The following is a 17,009-nucleotide window of genomic DNA, read 5'->3' as shown; positions in this document are numbered from 1 at the left end:
ACATGAATATAATACTACCTTCCCTTAGTTTTCAAATACGGACTCTGATTTCAACATTATGTGCTCCATATTTTCAATCCTACTGATAGCTCTACTATAAAGTATAAATCCCTAAGTAATATCTTAAATACTAACTTGATACAATTAGACAAAAATTTCAGAGTGGGAGGACCGATTTTATCTAAGGATAAAGGTTTTTTTTTTTTCTCAACTTTTTTTTTTTTTACATAAATGATGTTTTATTTATTAATTACATTAATTGTCTCTGACTCACAATGCTTATTCATGGTTTTAGTGAATGCGCCCAGTGTATCAGCTTCCTGCATAGTGACAGAGCACCTGTGCAGAGCACAAGTATTTTATCACAATAGTCATGTACTAGTCCTTTAGGTCCATGCTACTCCCTGTATGATTGTTCTTTTCACAAATTCACAAAGAAACTCATTTCTTCTATGAGTATGTGGGGCATTGCATTTGTACTGTTCATTGTAGTGTTAAAATTCTTGATTATTTTTATCACTTTCCATACCATTACCAAAGCCTATACATGGACTTCTCCTGCAGTCTTCTGTTTCACTTATAACCCATATTCAGTTCCATATAATTAATTTTCCATCTTTACCTCCTCTCCAACTTCACTGGCTAAATTAGTCCTCTATCCTAGATTAACTCAGCAAGTGCCCTGCTATTATTCCTGCCACTTTTGGTCCTTTAACTAAGGCCAACTTTCAATACAGCTTCCAGAGTGGTATTTATAAGATTAAATCTAATCTCATTATTCCAGTAAATCCATAACCAACAAGATAAATTCTAAAATCCATTGATTCACATATAACCATGTTATGACTCATGTTTGCTTTTTTAGCCTTACATGCCTATCAGGCATACACTTACCTTCTTTGTTCTTATCAAGTTGGACTACAGGTAGATCTCTAAAAAATGCCCTTCTTTTCCTCTCCTCTATAACACTGCAGCCTATGGAAATCACCATGGTTTACCATGACCTTTATAGGGAAGTCTTTTGTGAACATTGAAAAATCTCCTTCTCTGTATAGCCCAGTTGGAGCTAAGCATCTCATGTATATTCCTTTATCATGGTAGTGCCAAACAATATTGCAATTATATGCCTACTTATCTGGTGCATCTAAGAGATGGACAACTTTATGAGGAGACACATTATGTTTTAGTGTCTTTATAGTCTCAGAGTCTAACATAGCACCCAGGACGTAGAGAATACAGGATTAAACAAAAGGAGCAATGAAAACAACACTTCTGGCCACCTTCCAGCAATATGGGATCTTTTCTAAGCTTGCAGTGATTTTTTTTTTTTTCTGAGCAGCATTATAATCCTGAGGTCTCATGGTTAATATTCTGGCACTGTGTCATTCATTTCAGAGGATTATTTATATATTAAATACTCATAAGCTTTGTCCTTGAATTCCGTTATCTTTCTACTTTCTATTCTTTAGCTACTCAATTCCAAATCACAGGACTATGGATTGTATTTATGCCTCCTTTTGAATTCTGATGTACATCATTGATGAAAATTGCAAAGGTCCCTAATCAAGCTTCACTAAAGTATTTTTGCATAATCTTGTTACTTTAAAATTTTGACCCTCTAATATATTGGATGACTTTTATTCTCATGAGCAACTATTTTTGCTAAACTCCCTGAAGCCAGTAGAAAATGTTAATCAAGCTGAAATTCCAGGAAACATAGGCTACCCCCCTACTTTTTTCTTTTTTACTATACATGAATAAAAACTTTCTGAAAAAGTGACAAAACCACTTTGTCTCCTAAGCAACTTTAAAAATAGTGTTTTATAGAAACCGGCTGGAAACTCATACATTTGCTATGCAACAGCATGATAAAATGGCTATTTTTTCAATTCTAAGTAACTCTAATACCAAAATTTATTTTTATCATACAGAAGTGCAACTACTGGGCACAAGGAAAATTACTTCAAAAAGAACGTGAAGTGGTGAAACAAATACTGAGGAGCATGCCAATTCAGTTAGGAATTTAGCCTCCAGGATGCAGGAAAAATAATCACAGAAGGTTAACTTTAAGATGGCCTCCTGCTGTGCTTAGATATTGGAGGTTTAATCCTTAGCTGTGCACAGCTTCCCATATAAGGATCAGTCTTGTCCTCAGTATATTTTGTGGTTGCATGGTTATTTGTTTGAACTAGGAATGAAACCCTGGATGGTCATTTTTGTTATTAAAATTATGCAGGATCTCATATTTAGCATCAACTCCAAGTCTCAAGTGTTGCATTTTTTTTTCCTTCCAGTCCCAAGAAACACTGGCAAAGCATAACAAAATCAGGCTTATCTAATATTTCAAAAAGTACTGAAAAAGTGTGTGGCTTATGAAAATGTATTTCTGATATGTGATGGAGTTATTTCATACATACTTGTTATGTATCATGTTAAAATTTGAGATTATTTTCAATGTTTTCAGCAACAATTCTGAAATTGTGTTCCTTGTGATATAGGATGGGAAAGCGAACATAGTGGTATAGTTGGTTTTAGTGAAGACATGAACAAGTGTCTATATTTCATTTTATGTGAGATATTTTATTACTTGGTGTCTTCTATAAAAGTATTACTTTTTGACAGAGCCTCAAATATTAATATTTTCTATAAACTATAAAATAATGAATGAAAGAGGCTGTGGCATTTATTGTACTATATTAATTACTGTAAGTTTTCTATAACTTAAAGTAACCGTAATTGTTTTCAATTTTAAGTAATTAAATTTGCTTCTCCTCCCCCTCCATCCTCCTACCCTTCCCCAGTCAATCATAGCTGTCCTGATGATCAATTTAAATGCAAGAATAACCGCTGTATCCCCAAGAGATGGCTCTGTGATGGAGCTAATGATTGTGGAAGTAACGAAGATGAATCCAATCAAACTTGTGCAGGTAAAGGTTTGCTTGAATATATACATAAATCTCTTCTAAAGTTAGTCTCCATAAAAATGCAGGTCAGTGTTTTGAACTAAGCTGAACTTTCCTAGGGCTGATGATCTGATTATTGCAGTAGTAAATGAGTTCAGACTTTGAAGCCACAAAAGCTAGAATACAAATTATCTTTTACTTAATCCTTGGACATGACTCTCCTTTCCAAAGTAATTTGGCAGTTTATCTATCCATATGGGTGTTGACTATCAATACACTCCTTGGACAAGACTTGTCCCTGCTAAATCTTAATTAGCAGTGGGGATTGAGGTCTGTTAGCATGCTGTGATGGAGGCCATCTCACAAGAAGAACTGTTTTTGTTCGTGTGTGTGTGCGTTTCGTTTTGTTTTGCTTTTTACCTTGCAAAAAATAACCTGTGTATTTTATTTGGTCTGCTGTAGAATACCTCTGTGAATAGTTTTCTGTTCCTGGAACATAATTTATATGGGGTACGTTTTTCTTTTTTCATGAAGTCCCAAGATAATGAAGCCTATTTACATTTCCATATAATTTATCCCATTGTAATACATCTACGAATCCCTAGTCAGATTCTCTTTGAATGGGAATATATAGCTTGTGGTACAGGTTACAACAGCTTGCCGTAAAGGTCATGATTAGTCAGATGAGTGTTGAAAAATGATATTGACTAGCAGCAGCCTAAAGCTATTCCTTGAATGATGAAGAAAAAGTAGTGTATTTGATGACTTATTGATATCATGGGTGAAAATTGTGTGTTTTTTGGTAATCATTACATATAACAATGTCAAAATGTATCAACCCCTCTCCTTTTTTTGCCAAAATAAGCCCCACTGAATAAAAATTATTATAACCTATTAGTGAAAACTGTAGAGGCAGCATATAGAGAAAAGACCCAGAGGTCCAGAAGCCTGGTTTGCACTCTTGGTCATGCCACTGTTTTTCTTGGAAAGGCTTGTACCTCAGTGCACTGTGATTTCTCTATATATTTCTTTCTGCTTTCCAAGACTGTGAATTGACTAGAAAATATTTCCTAACAGCTTTTTATCATGTAGCAGCAATGAAAGAGAGTTGCCATTCCATAATCCTGACCTGCATCTCATATTCAGTTTTTTTTTTTTTCCCCAGTAGGGACGTATTCACTGAGGATCCATGGGCTAATTATTCTCTTGTCCTTTGACTAAATATCACCCAATATTTTAGAGTAACTGATTATGTTCAAGATGTTTTGTATGTCATATAAGGTTGTTTTACAAAGGGCTGTCCAATAAAAAAGGAATCTTAAGATACTCTCTGGTCCTATTCTCTCCCCTTAAGTCTATTCATTTCATAGCTGAAGCATAGAATAAAGGACTTACCTTAACTTATATCATTGGTAAGAGTTTAGGGGAAACTCAATGTATGAATTATTCTCTAAGTTCATTGCTCTTGTTATCAAACTATATTATCCTGAGTATTAGCTAAAATTTTAGGTATGGTCAATTTAACTTTCCCAAGATTGTTCTTAAAATTATGACTATAATTTACAATGAAGCTTCTTTCTAAGCTTATACAATTATTATTTTTTTAAAGGTGAATGTTTAATTCTGAAACTTTATTCCATTACTTCCTAAACATATAGATCCATTTTCACCTTTAAATTAAAGGCATTGCTGACTCAATACCATGTCTTTTTCATTTCTGTTTTGGCTTTAAAAATCTGCTTGTTTCTACATGATTTTTAAAAGAACATTTGGGATTGACTATCTACTTATAGTAGTGAAAGTGGAAATGCTATGTATGAGAGCAAATTAAGCAATAAATCCTAATCAATCCTAATTAGTAAGATTTCTCAGACATCCCAGGCATGTAGTCCACTAGGAAACAGGATACAACCTGCTTGCACCTCAAATTCTGCTTTCAGTGATACCAGCTGAAGTCTGCCAATCAGTACTAGATCTTTTCATAAGTGTATTTATAATAGATGTTATGGCCATGGTATGCCTTAAGAAATTAAAAAGAACACAAATTAAGAATAAAAAGAACAAAAGAAAACCACAAATATGCCTCTTAACTTTGAAAATTAAACGTGTTGTGTGTTACAGTATATTTCCACTTTGTTTGACCAAAATAAATAAATAGGTCACATAGTTCATCGTACTGAAAAAATATGCAAATCATTAGATAATTTATCTTCTGGATCATTTCTATATGTAGGTATATACATAGATATGTATCCGAGATAAAAGTTTTCCCAAAGTGGGGGTTATTTTGTAACTGAATCCACTGTCCTATAGTTTTTAGCATTGTGACTAACTTTATATCTAAAAGGAAATCCTTTCCTACAAGATACCAATTTCCTTTCTTGTTCCTTTGGGGTTTCTCCTTCATGAATCAACTAATTCAATACTTATCACAACATTGGATATAAGAGGAAAAATACACTATATCTTTCCTTAGAAAGCTGAATGAATATGGGGAGAAAAATGTAAACAGGTCATTCTAATGCAGTATTCACAGTGCTAACTTAACTACAAATGGAAGCACAAGAACAACTAATTTAGTCTTTGTGTATCTGGGAAGGCTTCCTGAGGGAGGTGATATCCAAGCTAAGTCTAAGAGAGATACAGAGACAGAGTAGAAAGGAAAAGAAAAGAAAGAAAAGAAAAGAAATGAAATGAAATGAAAAGAAAAAAAAAGAAAAGAAAGAAAAGAAAAAAGAAAGAGAAACCTGAATAACAGTTCAAGTCATTCAATTAGAAAAAAATAAATAATCTGATAAAATTAATCATTGGCAAGATTGTGGAATAAAAAGAGCCAACATATACTCTTGGTGGGTGTATAAATTGGTTTTCTACATTGGAAAGCATTTGGCTAAATCCAATAAATGTGGAAATGTGCATACCTTCAAGTCTATAATTTCATTTCTAGATTTATACTCTAATACCTATGTGCAAAGAGATGCAAGTAAGAAATTCATTGTCCTAATCCTGGTAATAGTGAGAAATTAGAAACAACTCAAATGCCTATTAATAGGAAAAAAAATATGTGTGAGTGTGTGTGTGTATCTGTTCACTATGTGTAAAACTATAAGTATAAAACCATATATATTGATACAACACTATATAGTATTATATTCACATAATAGAATGTTATTCGTACTTAAGATGAATAAACTAGAACTCAAATATTAACAGAAATTAATTTCAAGGGGTGCCTGGGTGGCTCAGATGGTTAAGCATCTGACTTTGGCTTATATTATGATCTCAGGGTCCTGGCTCAATGAGGAGTCAGCTTGTTCCTTTCCCTCTGCCTCTCCCCACTGCTCATGCTCTCTCTCTCTGTCTTCTCTTTCTCAAGTGAATTTTAAAACAAAATTTTAAAGAAATTAATATCAATAGCAATGTTTATCAAAAGTTGCAGTTATAAATTACTTAGTGCCATTTACATGAAATATAAAAATACAAAACAATTATATATATACTTATTGATTTGTAAATGTGAAGGAATAGGATTAAAATATGTCTGGAAATGAAAAAAAAAGAAAGAAATTAAGGATAGTAGTTACATGTAAAAAGAGAGAAAGAGGACTGAAAAAATTACATAGGAGATTTTAAATGTACTTATAATACATTTTTCTGAAATAAAACAAAAATAGTCTATAGTAAATACATAAAAAAACAAGATTTGATAGAGCTATCTGATGGTAGACAGGTGTTAATGTTATTATTCTCTATACTTTCCTAGGTGATAGAAATATTTTACTAGGGGGAAAAAAAGAATGATTGATTGGCAGAGTTACTGAGGGTGAGGTGAAGTCCACAGAGGATGATAGGTGGTTGGAGGATATGCCTGAAAGAGGAAAGCTTTGGTACTTGTTCTCCCACACAAAAAGAAAATATGTCTCTCTACTTATGAGAGAGACCCAGAGGCCAAAGATGAGAAATAGTTAAATTTGAAATTATTTTTCCTTGTAGTCACCAATGATGATCCTTGGATTCAAGCGTAGCCAGTTTCAGACCAGATTTTTCCCACAGTACTGAGCTCTAATTAGATTACATAATATTTATTCTTCTCACATCTTCCACAAATGTTGACTAAATTCAAAGTAAACAGATATATTTGAATTAAGAACACCTGATATATTAAAAATCAGACTTCTTTATAAGATAAATTGAAAAGCAGGTGCTGATATGACATAGACTTTGTTTAAATAGAATGCTTTGATTAAAATACAGCAAAAGTGAAGTTTAGAAATAATGTGTAAAGATCTCTTCACCTCTGCCTCCTTATTGTTCCCATGCATTGTGGGATTTCTCACTGCTACGGCAAGAGAAGCATAATTAGCGATGAGTAGAAAAAATTCAAATTGTGACAGTGGATTTCTGATTCACTGCTAGATAAACAATTCCACTGAGGAAGTATAAATTTCCTCTTCATTAGAGAAGCATTTGCTACAACATTAGAGTCCTCTGGGGCTGCTCTGCTAATCTCACCTCCAAACTAATTTAGAGCTGATAGAGACAAGAACTGAAAAAGTAAAGGTTGTGTCTTCCTGATATAAATCCAGTGATTAGAAAGATGATTTAGTCAATTAGATTATATCATATAGACAGACAGTACTTGTAGATTAATGGAATGAAGCATTTTTCCCATCTGAAATTATTTAAATTTCTTCAGCAGATTAAACAGTTTTTTCATGGTTAGAATAGACAATGAATTCATATATTTTCATGTCATATGATCTCTCAATAATAAGCCAGTGAGCACTCTTTGGAGTAATAGTTCCTAACAGTTCTTCAAGCTTCTGAGTTGGTGAGTTGACACACAAATTCCCCCACTACACAATGTGAAATAAGTTTTTAGGAGTTCTTTATCATTGTCTTCTGTAATCACTGTAGTGTTCCTCGTGAAGGAAAACAATCTGAGAAAACTTTTCTAGAACTAAGTCTCAATGACAAGGAGGGAATATTGTGACATTGAAGAAAAATCAAATAAAAGAATATCGTATTGAGGTATTTAATAGATTCTTATTATGGGCCAATTATAATTTAATGGGAATGAAAATATATGATGTATATTCTTCTTTAAAGCAAGAAAACAAAACACTGAAATAGGGATTAAAGGAAGAGAGGAGAGATGTAGGAAAGAATGAAAAGTGTAGAGAAGAAAAGAGGAAGGGAGAGAGGAAGAAAGGAAATAAAGAAGGAAGAAGGGAAGGAAGGAGGAAAAGAGTGAGGAAAGCTGGAGGAAGGAAGGGAAGAAAAATTGAAAACTCTCCCATTAATATTCTCTTAAATATCAAAAGGTAAAAGTATTTACTATAATCAGTAAAACAAAACAAAGACTTGTAAGAAAAACAAATATGAATCTCGCTCATACCTCTATGCCCCTTCCTTCCCAACAAGTAAACTAAATGCCAACATCTTCATCCTTCTCTAGGCTAATACAAATATATACATAAGGAAACATAGTTTTATTAAAATTAGCTAGGGACTTTGTTGATTAAATCTAAATGTTGAATAAATTCACAGAAATCCATACAGTTAGCTAAACAAGACAAATTTTAATCCTACTTGAAATTACACCATTGAAAACTTCAGAAGAATACATATTTGTTGGGATACTTAAAATCTATTAATGTAAAATAAATGCTCTATTTGTAAAAAAAAAAAAAAAAAGGAAAACTCAAGTATTACGTAAAATGGATTAGATTCAGGGATGCCTGGGTAGCTCGACAGTTGAGCATCTGCCTTCGGCTCAGGGTATGATCCCGGGGTCTGGGATTGAGTCTCACATCGGGTTCCCTGAGAGGAGCTTGCTTCTCCCTCTGCCTGTGTCTCTGCGTCTCTGTGTATGTGTATCTCTCATGAATAAATAAATAAATAAAATGTTTAAAGAAAAAATGTTTTAGATTCAGAACTCTTATCCACATAAGCAAAGCAGGATACATAGTGTAATAATTGTCTAAAATTTCTAATTATAGACACTGAGGATGGAATTGCGCATCAAATCTGTCAAATCAAACTAGCAACGTTTTCATTGTTTTTCTCAAGTAATCTTTTAAGTATTCACTAATAATAGACACGCATTTTTACATAGCAAGTACACTTTGCTTAAAAGGAAGTAACTAGCACATAACTTTTAAGACATTCTTTTAAGTGACCTCTAAAACTCTAATTTATGGAAATCCATTTTAGTGTATTAGGATGATTCGTCTTTGAAACACTCTCAATTTTATACTAGCTATTCATTCATGAGGCATTTTGATGAAAGGGAAATACATCTTTCTATTTCATAAGCCCAAAACCAGAAGGAAGTCTATAAACTAAGCAATGTTCTCTTATCCTAGCTACAGAAATGCAGACCCTAAATGTTCCTCATCTGTCCAATCCTCATCTGAGCCAAATGTTAAAAGGTATGAATATAGCCTTCCTATAATTTTCCACTCTTTTTTCCTGATCCAATAAAAAGAAGTAGTGATAGAAAACTGATACTTAAAAAGAAAAGTTTGTATTTCAGACAGACAAAAAAATCAAACACATAAAAATAAATAAATCCAAAAAAAGAAAAACAACTAAGTTTGTAAAACTAAGGTCTAAGGGAAGAGTTAGGGTGACTATCAAGGATTTCATGCTTTCAAAAGCTGACCTGACTGTAATAGAAAATGGTAATCAAACTCCTTGTAGAACACAACCAACTCCTTCACTGAATAAATGAAACCACTGCTTTTGGCTAACATAGAAAGAAAGATTCCATGTGTGTGTTCTTTGAAACTCTTGAGAGAGGCCAAAGCAAAGTTTATTAATATACTCCGATTTAAAAATTACACATTTTTATATAGCTATGCTGAAAAGTAGATTTTAAACATCCATCATAAGGCTAAATGTATGCTTTAGAAAATATTTTCTGCATTTTTGTTCCATATATTGGCTCATTTAGTGTCTAGGAAATAAATGCATTGAAACGTTAAAGGAAAAGAATAATTGTGCCCCAATGACTAGAAACTAGATATCCTGATAATAATCTCCAAATCCTTTCTCCTACATTACAGCAAGTTTTCCTGGTTTATTGACAGACTGTGCAAAATCCTTTTTTGTTAATTAAAAGTTGGATGAAATTTAATTCAACTGTATATTCATAAGCATGTCCCAGGCAAAAATTGTAAAATAATGAATTCATAGCTTCATTTATGGAAGTGTGTGAGGATTACTGAGTATCTTGTCATCTCGCAGCCACTGTAATTCAAGGGCAAAGCATGTGAACTTTAGAGAAGACAAGCAAGTCGGTAGTATCAAAAAATTAATAAAAATTTACTTTAAAATATTTTATCTAATAAAGCAATAGAAGATCTTATGTGTATGAGTTATTGCATGATATATTTTACCTGAACATTATTCAAAAGGCCTCTAAATGTATTATTTGTACATTAATTGATTATCTTAGCCAGAACATGCCAAGTGGACCAGTTTTCTTGTGGAAATGGGCGCTGCATTCCCAGAGCATGGCTATGTGACAGGGAAGATGACTGTGGTGACCAAACAGACGAAATGGCATCTTGTGGTAAGTTGTGAGTGAATCTCACTGTTAGTGGAGACGAGGTCAAATCACTATAATCTCTCTTAAGAGGCTATTTATTTCTTTATAAATACTGGTCAATAAGGCAAAAGATCTGTTATACTCTATTACTGCCTTTTAGGCCTGTACCTTAATGGTAACTTTGGGATATATCCATTTCATGACTCAGTAACCATACCCTTGGCTAAAATAAAAGGATACAAACATTACAGATTTTACTAGGAAGTGGTTATTAGAAGCTTAACAGGATTCTCAAATGTTCATTATTAATCTTATGTTTGTAATGATTAGTTTTTTTCTAATGGAGTAGCTAATTGAGTGACATTTGGAGTAAATTACAACTACATGTTTCTTGTTGGCATACATATGTTGTCTTCTTGGAACAATAAACAATACAAGCTAAAAATACATAGTTGGGAAACCATTTGTTTCATTTCTATTGAGTCATATAATTCCGTTATTAGCTTAAGACAGTTTTATTAATGGCAAAATTCCTAGTCACTTTCCATGGATCCTCCTACTTTTGGAAATGGTATTTATTGTCACATAAAGTTGCAAATTTAATTACTCTCATTTATACTCATGTATCAGTAGATTTTATTATCATTTGTCTGCATAATGTGTAGTGAAATGTAGTAAGGGAATGAATCTGGTCTTCTAAGAACTTGTTTTTTGTTTTTGTTTTTTTTTTTTTTGACATGGCTATGAATTTTTGAAACTACTAATGGGGAAAACATACATTAAATATGTTTAGTACATTTATTAGAAATATAATACAATTGAGAATATATACTTTTAATAATTTAAGTCTATGTTGTAGTACTTTTAGCAGTTGGAAAATAAGACTTTTTTGACCTCTCAAGTCAAAGGCTTTATTAAGGGATGCATTCTTTCTTTACCTAAAATTTTATTTTTTAAAATTTTCGTGTACTAGACTATTAAGTCCCTATGGACTTTTGAATTTATGATCTTTGAATAAAGTATAGATAAGGAAGTAGCATTGACATTGTAAAGAAAATAATAGCAGTGTTGAAGAAAGCAATAGTCACACAGTAACAGTCAATTTTATATTACACATGTAGAGTTTACAAAGCCTGTCCAGTTAAAGGATTTGAACAATGTATCCTTCTCCTTTCCAATGTCCAGACTTTTCCTGTGGCTGGGTCTGCATCTGGGCAGCTCTATTATTTTGGAAGCTTGATTGCGTTCCTGTTTCCAGCATGTCCGTTCAGAATATAGAAAAAGGATAATGAACAATCTGAAAACATTAAAGACAGAGAAATCCTAGAATCAGACTAATTTAGGACAGGCCATGAAAACATTATAGAGTAGAAAAATAAATAAGGAGCTCATTAGAGAGCTTCAATTAGGTCTTTGATCTGACTTATATTTAATACTTTTCATGAGGTGAGGGAAAGAAGGGTGGAGGGAGTTCAGACACATAGTGTCTTTTTTTTCCTCTTTTTTTAATTTAAATTCAATTTGCCAGCATATAGTATAACACCCAGTGCTCATCACATCACACAGACACAAACTTTCTTATTGAATATTTACAACAAATCTATGAGAAACATAGTAATGTTTAGATTTTACAGATAAGGGAATCAAAACTTTGACATTTGACAACTTGCTGGAGATCGCAAGGCTAATAAATAGCAGGACAAGGCTTTAAATCCAGGTATACTTGAAACTAAAACTCAACATTTCAGGTCGACTTTGTCTGGGAGCCATGGATTGGGTGCAAATAGGGAGTAGATCATGTCATTTTACCTATTCATGTCCATTGATTATCTTATTTAAATGAACATATATTTATAATAAGTTTTGTTCATTGATATGTTGGTAAACCCTTTAAGATCTCCTGCTGGAAAGGAGCCCTGATCTAGTGTTTGCCTATTTTGTGGTGTAAATACTCTTGCCATGACCAATATCAGGTAGCCAACATGACTTTCTGAATGTAGATTTGAGAAAATACGTGCACATCAATTTATAGTATTTCTACAAGACAGATGTAATAAACATGACTAACTTCAAGAGTAAAATAATTAGGAAATTGTGAATCTTGATTTTTATTACCCTTGTATTCAACATTATTTAATTATAAATCTATATAGGTTATGTATTTTAAATAATGTGCTTAACAATTGATTCCTAGAATCCTTGAAAATTTATAAATCGGTTCTTGCAAGCTGGCACAGGATACCTCAAGTATACCACTGGATATGAACACACTGTGAAATGTAGTTGTCAGTTTGCTTTTGAAATATAGCCAAATTTTATAGAGTGTCAGTAAGCCACATGGGTTAGTCTCAGCACCATTTTCCTTTTATAAGGTGAGAAACATGTTTCTCTCCAAACTTGTTCCTCTCTGTAGTAACATGCATTTATCTTTCAGATTGTCATAATAAATCAAAATTTATGTCAGTAGGGAAGCTAATAGTGAAGCTCTGGTAGGCACAAGCTCACTTTTAAAGTTATAAGAGAAAGGCATAGATTACTCTCAAATCAGAAACTATCTGTATATAGAATACAAAATGGCAAAAATATTATAAATTGTTTAATTTACCGCATTAAAAAAGTCACTCTCTTTGGCAGTAATGTAGAAATGAATATCGGTTCAAGTAATTCCCAGTCTTATTAAGCATCATTATAACATTTGGACCGATCATATTTCACTTTTCCCAGTGGAATCAGTCAAGTTCCCATAGGTTTAATCCTACTAGAAGAGTGCACTCTTTTTTTTATGTTTTAGTTCTACAAACAGCTTCTGTTTTAATAACTACTATTTTACACTGAAAATACCAAAATTTGGATTTTAAAACATGAGAAACCGATGGTTAGAAATGCTTCTGGTTGCCATTAGGAGCAGAAGGTACTGAAATCAAGGGTCAAATTTTAGTGGATATCACTAGCACCTGTTTATAATCCTCATTGATTTTATTTGCATTTGCCTTTACAACAAATTAACTGAACATTTCAGGTTGAGAGTATATGTGGACAGACACATAATTAGGAAGGCCCTTGAGGATTCACTCTTCATCTTTAAACAATCTTTTTACTCTTTTGGTAGTCTTCATGTGTAGACAGGAGGCTCTGTAGATTGATTCTCCACATAAGGGAAGATATGTTAAAATTGTGAAGAATGTGCTAGAAGTGAACTATGTGTCAAAGAACTAAATAGTCACTCATTTCAAGGTGCTAATTGGTTCTCAACTTTGCTGTCAGTAAAAAAAAAAGAAAAAAAAATCACCCAAGAAGCTTCAGAATCACCTGTCCATGCCTCACCCCAAACTGATACTGATTAAATATGGGTCTCTGGGAGTCAAACCTCAAAAATCAGTATTTTTAATGCTGTCCATGTGGTATGAATGTGCATTCAAGTCTGAGAAACCTTAAGGCTGAGATTCTCAAACTTAAGCATGCATCACCATCTCTTGGACTCTTGTTAAAAAAGCAAAAGCAAAAATCAAAACCAGAATCTGGGCTTAATTTCTAAAGACTATGACCCAGTATGTCTTAGATGGTCCATAATTTATATTTCTAGCAATTGATACTGATTCTAATGCTACCGGTCAAGGGACCCTACTTTGGGAAGCACCATTCAGGTTTGATTTTATCTAGCATATATTTAATGACATAATTATGTCTATATAAGCAAAACGAATTAAGATGGAAGCAACTATCCAGAAGAAAACTCTTCCCATCTCCAAATTATGCCATTAAATATAATTGTATTTCATGACTACATGTGAGAATATGTCAGACAAACTTTCATTTTGCCCCTTGGAAAATTTATTGCCAAAACAGTATATTTGCTTATTTTAAACTAATTTAACTGTTCTGTGGTTGTTCGGTCTTCCAAGTATCTCCAGCATGCCTTATATTCATTATATTTTTTAAAATAAATGCACCTTTATGTGAATTGGTAACTTTGGCTTGTTCAAAGGATTTAACTTGGGAAAATAATGGAAATTTATCAACAGATTGAAAGACAGTTCAGTGGGGTATAAATAAAATCCATTAAAATTTGCAAAGTTAGTATGATTCCATTTTATGGATGTTGATCTTTTAAATCTATGAGGATAGTAAAATCTTGTCTCCTGTACTTCTAATTTAAATTGTAAATGTTCTTATAATTTTATTCCGCATAATTAAGGAGGAGAGAATCATAAAGAGAATTGGCAAGTATCAGACACAAGCAGAAGAGAGAGAGTGCTGTCAAAAAGAAATCATTTCCCAGTTAAATCAGTATATGTTGTGTATCAAATATATGTTCAATGAGGTTATTAGAAAAACAAAGTTTCTGATTAAATATATTGATTATTATTATTTATAGTATACATTATTATTAATTTTATAAGAAAAATGCATATTTTATGTAATGACTTAAGTGAGGATTATTAACCCATGGAATACTGGCAAAATATGGATATTGCCAAGCACTGCTTTCAATTGCTCTGCCATTCCTTGATAGCATCTTGGCAGACACAGTGATTCTGGTAACTTTTAATTTATGTAACTCGATCCTACTCATTTTGAACTTCTAGTACTATATCTTAGTCAAGGCTTTCTTCTCCCCCCTGCTGGCTAGACTTTAGGTTTTGGGAACTTAGATGAGAGGTGACTGTATTCTATTTTTTCCTCCCTGCATCTGTTCCCTATTCTAGCCTTAGCTCTTCAGTCAGATGGGGCAGTTGGAGGAACAGGTAACCTCTTTTTAAGTAGGTCTAGTGGTAACCTCTGTTTCTCTGAAGGTGACAACTCTGCGACATGAGCAATGTTGCTCTCTTGAGAGACTCTTTTTTTTAAGATATTATTTATTTATTCATGAGAGACCCACAGAGAGAGTCAGAGACATAGGCAGAGGGAGAAGCAGGCTCCCTACAAGGAGCTAGATGGGGGACTTGATCCCAGGACCATGGGATCACGACCTGAACCAAAGGCAGACACTCAAACACTGAGCCACCCCGGTACCCCTCTCTTGAGAGAATCTTATGTGAGACCTTCAGAGAACCTTCTCTTCGTAGTTCCCTGAACTCCCTCTTCTCTGTTTCCTCTTCTTCTCCCTCACATCTAGACTTCTTTTATCCCCTTCCCCCACCATTCCCACCACAGATGACATATTTCCTAGCCTTAAGTTGCTAGAGCCCTCTTTGCTTGGTGGGCACCCCCTTGGTTGCATTGCTGATACCACCAAAAAAACAAACAAAACAAGTTTTGCTCTCTTTTTTGGGTCCACTTTTTGTGACCCCTAACCCCCCCAAACATGCTTTATTAAATGTGATCAGGCTAGTCTCCTAATGACCCATCTCTTGGATACCACCACTCTCCACTTCTTTCTTCTTCTCTAGATGCAGGGTATAATGGTCAGCCTTCCTCCTGAGCAACACTCAGTCAGTTCCCTTTTCTCATGCATCCACAATATTTCATGAATGATTCTCATGGAGTCTCTCCTTCCCTTGAATCCACTGGTCTTTGAAAAAAATTGACATATGGATTACTCTTCTTTTATAAGGAATAGCTCCAACTACTGAATTCTGTCTATAAAATGCAGGAGTATTTAGTGTCTCCTTGTTCTTAGTATTAGATCTAAATAAGCCAATGCCATGGTAAAATGAAAAATCCCACTACTCCATGTATTTATTTACTTAACTCAGTCAATCATTTTCTCTCTTCTTATCCCTCTTGCTTTCTCCCTTTCTGTTTCCTGCTAAAGCAGGAGGCACATGCTGACTGGTACAGATTCTGCACAATAGGCATAATGCACATTTATTCAACTCATGGAAAGGTAGAAAGACTAAGAAAACCATTCATTTTAGCCCGTGTCATTATAAATAAGGAAACTAAAACTTTGAAGGTTGTGTGTCCAACATCACAGAATGAGTTAGTAGGTATGGCAAGCATTGGAACTCAGACCCAATAACTCCTCATCATCTGTTTCAGAGAATCAAGGTTTTGGTAGTTGCCTATACATGTTATCAAATTCAGTTATCCATCCAACATAAGAATCCTAAAACTGGTCTCAGACATGCTTACCCAGTCCTTGTTTGAATGTTTTCAGGAACAAAGAACTGGCCACTCCACGGGTTAGTTAATTCCTCTGTTGGGCAGAAATTGTCAGAATATTTCTCCTTTGTACAGCAATCTTGCTAAAGATTCTACTCAATGATTCTTGTTCTGTCTTCTGAAGCTACATGATCTAAATCTATAACTTTGTCACAACATCACTCTTAAGTTAACCAAAGGCACCATTATGCCTACCTAACCCTTCTCTTCTCCAAGTGAAACATACCACTTCTTTCAGATTTCCTTACATGATAATTTATAGACTCTTTCCCCACCAACTGCCCTACTATGAATATACTTGTATTTTTAATAACCTTAGTAAAATTAATGGTCTAAAATGGAGAGTTGATGTCAAATGGGTATAGAGTTTCAGTTCTACAAAATGAAGAAGTTCTAAAGATCTGTTGCACAACAATATGAATATAGTTAACACTACTGAATCATAT

At 33.6% G+C, this 17,009-nt stretch overlaps 1 protein-coding gene across 10 annotated transcripts in view; it reads left to right on the top strand.

Annotated features, from left to right (window-relative positions):
- LRP1B (LDL receptor related protein 1B) overlaps positions 1 to 17,009 on the top strand; it is a 1,828,472-nt gene that overhangs the window by 1,132,696 nt on the left and 678,767 nt on the right. For 8 of the 10 annotated variants that reach the window (XM_077861563.1, XM_077861562.1, XM_077861560.1 and 5 more), the window contains 3 exons: positions 2,802 to 2,927; positions 9,272 to 9,337; positions 10,366 to 10,482. In XM_077861563.1, the coding sequence (XP_077717689.1) occupies positions 2,802 to 2,927; positions 9,272 to 9,337; positions 10,366 to 10,482 (309 nt within the window). The remainder of the gene's footprint in view (positions 1 to 2,801; positions 2,928 to 9,271; positions 9,338 to 10,365; positions 10,483 to 17,009) is intronic. The other 2 variants (XM_077861564.1, XM_077861559.1) reach the window with 1 other exon arrangement.

The sequence above is a fragment of the Canis aureus genome, chromosome 20 (assembly GCF_053574225.1).
Source record: "Canis aureus isolate CA01 chromosome 20, VMU_Caureus_v.1.0, whole genome shotgun sequence".
Classification (NCBI taxonomy): Eukaryota; Metazoa; Chordata; class Mammalia; order Carnivora; family Canidae; genus Canis; species Canis aureus.
This window is presented reverse-complemented; position numbering and strand designations above follow the sequence as displayed.